Below are 7,500 nucleotides of genomic sequence, written 5' to 3' on the forward strand. Positions count from 1 at the left end.
TCTAGGCAAGCGAGCGAGCACCAGATGGCTTTATTAGAAAGGACAACTAAACACTGTAGTAAAGAGGTCAACTCCCCCAACTCCTACACTATTCGCCGAGATGCTTCATGATGAAGTTTGCCATGCCACCGACGCACCAAACGACTTTATTCAGCTGAGGGGAGGACCGTGTACATACACTCACACACTCACACTCATTCACTCACGCGTTCGCACACTCGATCATACACATGCACACACTCATTCACTCACACATTCGCACGCTCATTCGCACGTACATAATACACTCATTCGCTCGCTCTAACGCACACATTCACTCACGGACTCGCTGGACACTCGGAGGGCGGTGCCCCGAGCACTAGTCCAACACCTCCGGCCAGGGAGTCCTTCTCCTTCGGCCTACGTCGTCGCGAGGGACCCCGAGATCCCCTCGAAGTTCGTCGCAGAGCGTCAGAGGCCGGCGGGCACTCTTCCGAGCACTTGCGCTCGTGCCGCCGACCGAAGTGCTTGCTCTGTCTCTTCTTCGGCCCCCGTCGCTGGCAGGTCCGGTGGTTCCTGGGGGCCCTTCAGGTTCCGTGGAAGGCTGTCTTGACGAAAGGCGCTTGTCGAGAGTAGGAATTTCCCGAGTCGTTGGTACAGCCTAGTACTGCCACGGCGGTGTCCCTCGTCGCGCCCAACTGGGCCAGAGCCTCGGCGGAAACGGTGGCTTCGGCCCAGGACCGGAGGCGAGAATCCCAGACGCGGCGGTGGCCAGCATCTCACGAGAGCACACACACACACACACACACACACACACACACACACACACACACACACACACACACACACACACACACACACACACACACACACACACACACACACACACACACACACACACACACACACACACACACACACACACACACACACACACACACACACACACACACACACACACACACACACACACACACACGAATATTTCTTTGCCAAAAGTGTACCACTTTGAATAAATTCAGGTGATTTAGACAATAATTCGATTCTTTATTTCAAGGTTTATATAATATTACACTGACATTTATGCAACGAAAATGTGGCAAATATTATGTTGAACTAGGCTTTGGATATTCATTTAATGAATAAATAGATATTTTCTGATTTTGTTATACCCAAGAAAGTACTGCCAAATGTCATCGAGTAATAACGCCTAGAAACATAGTAGTAAGAAATGAAATTCAGATTGAATTGGTCTGTTCTAGGTACTCAATGAGCGAAGGATTTCCCGTAACTGAATGAAATAATTTGGAGAAATCTAGAATGAATATTCAAAGTAATGTAACTCCTATGCAAGTTAATAGTTTGGGGGAACCTAGAACAGGGGTTCATAACCTTTTTTCTCCAATTCCCCACTTTTTAGTGAGCCAACTCTCCATTTCCCACCACAGCATCGGTCTTTGACAAATTCGATTTTAACCCATGCAGTGTTTAGTACGTAAATATACGCTTTGTTTTTTTTTGTGCCATTTACGGCCCTTAATTTTTGTTTGCATATATTAGATTTTTTACTAACAGTTATCACAACAAACAAAAAGAAACAAAAACACATCGATTAAAAAAAAAAAAGAAAGACAGTGGTTCTTCTGTCCGACCGGTCATTCCCCACTTGGCAACTGCGCCATTCCCCACCAGTGGGGAATTCCCCACAGGTTAAGAACCATAATGATAAATCTATTGGTGTATCCCCACCTTCCCTTCACCTCTCCCTTCCCCTCCCCTCCTACCCCTTTCTCCCCGTCTTCTGTACACATGAACTCACACACATACACACGGGACACTACGAGCATAGCTCCCCATCCCGTAACATGCAACTAGGTAAACACACACACACACACACACACACACACACACACACACACACACACACACACACACACACACACACACACACACACACACACACACACACACACACACACACACACACACACACACACACACACACACACACACACACACACACACACACACACACACACACACACACACACACACACACACACACACACACACAAACTAGAAAGTAAGAAAATAATCCTTCAATATTCATGAAAATATCCCAACATGAATTCAATTATGTTTATCAATAAAATTATTTGTTCATACATTAAGAACTAGATCAGTATTGCTAAAAATACCCAATGAAGCACACAGAAACTGTACATACATTTTCCATGTACACATGTCGACGAATGAACCTGATACAGAAGCGCATAGTGTCGTTGTGGTTGCTGGCGATGTGTGGCAACTCAGCAGCTGGGTTGACTGGCGGTGTGTGGCAACTCCGACTTGTTTACCGTTTACTCTAAAAGAGCGTTTCTCAACCAGGGTTCCTCGGAACCCTAAGGTTCCGCATAAGGTCCCTAAGGGTTCCGCGAGAATAAGTGAGATAAGCTAATGCACTTTTGATTTCTTATGTAATTTCATATACGTAGTATAATTCAACACGCACGACATATTCTTGGTTATTGTAATAAAGATATGGTACCTGTGTTTTTTTGTTTTGTTTTTTTTGCGCAGGGGTTTCTTGAGACATGGAATTTATTCTTAAGGTTACGCAAGGGTAAAAAGGTTGAGAAACGTTGCTCTAAAAACCGTAATCGCCCTTGAAGATGATTAAAACCACGTAACGACAACCAGAATAAAATATCAAAAGAAGAATTTTGGGGTTTAATGGGGTAATGGGATCGTGTATATTAATCCTCTGGTTTCTGGAGGTCTCTCCCAGGTGAATAAAATCACCTGACGGCAACTTATGGTCAAGTTCAAGACTCTCCAGGATGTGGATGAGGCGTGGCCTTTTCGTAGATGATAAGGACGCTGGAACGATCGACCAGTGTGGCCAACAACTGTAAGTGGGTGAGACGACGAGTCACATAAACTCGTCACCGTACTATATGGACGGATAAATATCCACTAGTTAAAAAGAAAAGAAAAGAAAATTATTGTAAGACTGATTTGTCTTTCATTTCTACTGTTGTTATTGTTATTGTTGTTGTTATTATTATTATTATTATTATTATTATTATTATTATTATTATTATTATTATTATTATTATTATTATTATTATTATTATTATTATTATTATTATTATTATTATTATTACTATTATCATTATTATTTCTTTTATTATTTTCATTATTTTCATTATTTTTATCATCATCATCATCATCATCAATCATCATCATCATCATCATCATCATCATCATCATCATCATTATTATTATTTTATTATTATTTTCATTATTTTATTATTACTATTATTTTATTATTATTATCATTATTATTTTGATATTATTATCATTATTGATTATTATCATTAATTATCATCATTATCATTATCATTATCATTATTATTATCATTATCATTATTAATCATTATTTGGGGGGGGGGAGATTGTACTGAAGAGCAGTGTCTGGGTCAGCGGGAAAGTCAGGGAGGAGCACCGACACCGAAACAAAAAAACCCGTTTCATGAGGAGGAGGAGGAGGAGGAGGAGGAAGGGGCACCTGGGATGAACTGGCAACATATTATACTGGAAAGGAGACCCAATGCACTTTCACTTGCTTTAAAGTAAAGGAGTGAGAGGAGCGAATGCAAACTGAGTGAAAGGAATCAGAAAGAGCTTCTAAACTTATCACGTTTTTCTAGTCACATGAAGTTGTAAGTTCTCTCCAAGTATCACTAGTACTAAGGTCTACAGGAAAAAAAGAGGAGAGATGCCCTTCTTGCCTTGAGAGGTGGCCCATGTTGGCACAAACAGGACATAAGAAGGAGATGACTTAGGGGTGGGAAGCATCTTGATTTATCTTCGAATAAAGTTAACTTCTTCTCTAACTTTCATATTACATTCTTCTAATTTCGATTTACGTCTCTCTGTCTCTGTCTGACTCTGTCTCTCTCTCTCTCTCTCTCTCTCTCTCTCTCTCTCTCTCTCTCTCTCTCTCTCTATATATATATATATATATATATGGAGGTGATATGTACATGCATATATATATATATATATATATATATATGTATATGTATGTATGTATATATATGTATATGTATATATATGCATATATATGTATCATATATATGTATATACATGTATTTATATATATAAATTTATATATATATTATATATATATATATATATATATATATATATATATATATATATATATATATATATATATATATTTCAAGATCCAAGTCTTGATGACCCGCTTTTGGTTGATATAACTACAAGCCTTGATGTCCAATTTCCCTGCCCATACCTCCTGAGCCACGATACAAGTTCTAATAAACAAAACTTAAAGTGCTCAGTGGTAAAAAACAAAAACAAAAACAAAAACAAAACAACAACTTTAATACACAACTATCATTTCATTCCCCTCACACAAAAACAAATCCCGCAGAAGACGAGGATCTGTTCTTGATCGTCCATAGTCCACAGTCAAGAAAGATCTGGTAGTGTGTGTGTACGTGCATACTTCCTCACATGGCATGGGCATTCGATTGTTGCTCTTCATATTGGTATACATTTTCGAAGATGATATCTGTCGTGACTTAGCATTGCGGCATCGAAATCATCGTGAGGTGTAGGTGGAGCTTTGGCTTCTGGGGAAGTTGTCCCCCAGACATGGGATTTTTGCTGCTTTTAGGGGAAATTTGGGGAATTAGTATCTCTGTGGGTATACGATGTTGTTTTAGGGGATGTATTATTCTTTTATCTTATCCTTTTGATATTTATGGCAAGATACGTAATGACAAGATTTACTTGAATATCCTCTCACATAAGTTGCATATTCGTAGTCAGAAAAAGTAAAGTTTCTATCAGATGATCACATAATAAAGCAACATTAATTTTCTCCCTACATTTAAACATTTATTGAAACTAGGGAATTTTAAACACAATCTAGGGACATTTCCGCACGGGTCTAGGGATTTCCTGGTCCTCACCTGTGGACGCGTTGATTATGTACCCTGCCGCGGGGTTCGTACATTCAGTCTGTGGCAGGAAGCGGAGGAAGGAGCACGTGCAATAGAGCGTGGTTTCAGTCATGCATCTTTGGATTCTGTTGGTGGCTGCTTCGGCCACCTTCGTGCAAGGGTAAGTCTCGTTGAAGAACAAATGAATATTTGTCGTTGTACGTGTTAGAGTCGGAATAATATGACGTTTTGGATCTTTTCCATTTTACGGCATGCAGTTGATTTCAACAACTTAAGAGAGGTAAGAAATTAATATCAACCTGAAACATAACCTAACATCACATAACAATGCATAACACGTAACACATAACACATAAAGCATAACAACATAACATAATATAACAACATAACATAACATAACATAACACAGCATAACAACATAACATAACAACATAACATAACATAGCAACATAACATAACATAACATAACATAACAACACAACATAACATGACCTAGCATGACCTAACATAACATGACCTGACCAAAACATACCTAAAACTTCTGCATGCCGTAAAATGGAAAAGACCCGACGTTTTGTATAGTTTGGATAAGTACGTATATCTTGTGAAATGTAAATCGAAATAGGTTTATGGTATGCGGGATGGCATCTGATCGTATAAACCATTTTTTATTCACATGAAAAAAAGGATACGACACCAGTAAATTGTAACAAGTTAGTGCAGTTGTGATTTTGGAAATTAAGCTTCAGTGTCGAGACAAAAAAAAAAAAAGTGACACATTACATAAATTGTGGTTTTCCTCAACAGGAAAATGTGTAAATCTACAAATCACAGATTATGTATTAATCTCGGTAATTTTTGGAAGTGCACACCTATGTGATATAGTATTAGAAAATTAAATATTAATCTTGTAAATTATAATACATCAAGGTAATTTTTTTCGGAAGTCAATTACGGAAACATTTGCTAAAAACTATAAACTAATGTACTGAATAGTGCGACTATATATCCTCGTTCCATCTACATAAAGACTAACCGAAAAAAAGTCTTATACATATGCGCATTTTCTCGTTATCTAAATAGTTTATATGACGATTTACTACAAAAAGTGTAAAAGTAGCACATGTTTTTGGCCAAAACCCATCGACATTTAGGGTTTGTCGGTCCTATGAAGACTACTTGCATCAGTTTCTGAAAATCACAAGCGAAGTCAAATAAAGGTGGCGGCACTCGAGTAGAAACGACTTCGGTTAGGATCTTTTGTTTTTCAAAATTCTAAATGTCAAATTACTCTTGCGTCAAATAATGAGAAGTTAGATGACGAACTAAGAGGTTAAACCTAGATTACGAATGTTAGACACACTCCTGAGATGTTCCTATCTAAGTCTAGAATATTGTAGCTAGAATCTATTTTACTCAAGCGAAATAGCAAAACAAGAAGCTTACAAGCGAGAAATGCTTAGTGTCACCACTTTAATTTTCCTTCAATTATTTTCTTAAGTTAACGTTTCCAGTGTTAATTTTTTTCAGATTAACACCTTCAAGCCTTTATCTGCATTGTAAAATTAAAGTAGTTTTCTAACTTGGAAAATCCAAATAGTTTCTCAAAACATTCGAATATTTTTCTTAGAATTTATTAGTTTACTGAATTACTATACATTCTCGTCAGTGGTTTCGTGCACCGCATACCGGTTGTTTCGTATATGGAATGTTAACAGCCTTGTCTTTTAAATGCGTATATTTTGCTTGTATATGCAACCTATTTAACTAAATCACATATTACGTTCATGTATTATAACTTACAAAATGTAATTTTCTAATGCTATATCGCGTAGGTGTGCACAACTAATATCCCTAACTCTATATATAATGTTCTATTTATTGGACCAAATAGTAGCATATATTTTTTGGTCTATTTTCGGTAAGTATTGACCAGAGTTTGGCTCTTTTAGTTTAAACAAGTGTTTAACTTGTTTGGAGGGAACAGTCTCGTTAATTTCTTATGCTTTTGTTGCTGAAGGGGATTTGTTACATGAAAAGAAATAGATATCTATTTCAGATATGAAAAAGCATATGCAAGGTTCGTTTCACACGTCTAAAATTTTCGCCGTTCGCCGTCCACGACACGACGTCGTGCTCTCAAACAACCCTGCGTCTCTATGGACGCTTTCACACGTGGTCGTGACGTGTGAAAGCGTCTATGGCTATTTGAGAGCACGACGTTGAGTAATTGATACGTGTGAAACTCTGGTCAACAGAAAATACATAAAAAATTAGATAGTTTTACGTTGACAGAAGTTACTGTACTTGAACAAACTGTCAAAGCATTAGCGAAAATCATAATGGCCTTTTATATTTGACTTTTATTCCAACTCTGAAATATTTTTTTTATTGTAATGTGTTGAATCTATTGATAATGTCTTGGTCTTTCTTGAGCGCTTTTCAAGTGAACTGGCCTCATTATAAGCTATTTTATACAAATATTTTCTCAGACAGTTTTTTAAGTCACAGCTTATATTAT

The 7,500-nt window shown here is 37.7% G+C and overlaps 1 protein-coding gene across 1 annotated transcript in view; it reads left to right on the forward strand.

The window, feature by feature from the left end:
• Positions 1-5,013: 5,013 nt before the first annotated feature.
• Positions 5,014-7,500, forward strand: part of LOC143039879 (alpha-1-inhibitor 3-like) — a 59,499-nt gene continuing 57,012 nt past the window's right edge. Inside the window, exon 1 of the mRNA XM_076210190.1 lies at positions 5,014-5,139. Coding sequence (XP_076066305.1) covers positions 5,090-5,139 — 50 coding nt within the window. The 5' untranslated portion in view covers positions 5,014-5,089. The remainder of the gene's footprint in view (positions 5,140-7,500) is intronic.

This window comes from Oratosquilla oratoria, chromosome 2 (genome assembly GCF_046742065.1).
Source record: "Oratosquilla oratoria isolate Oo_2021 chromosome 2, ASM4674206v1, whole genome shotgun sequence".
NCBI classification, from domain to species: domain Eukaryota; kingdom Metazoa; phylum Arthropoda; class Malacostraca; order Stomatopoda; family Squillidae; genus Oratosquilla; species Oratosquilla oratoria.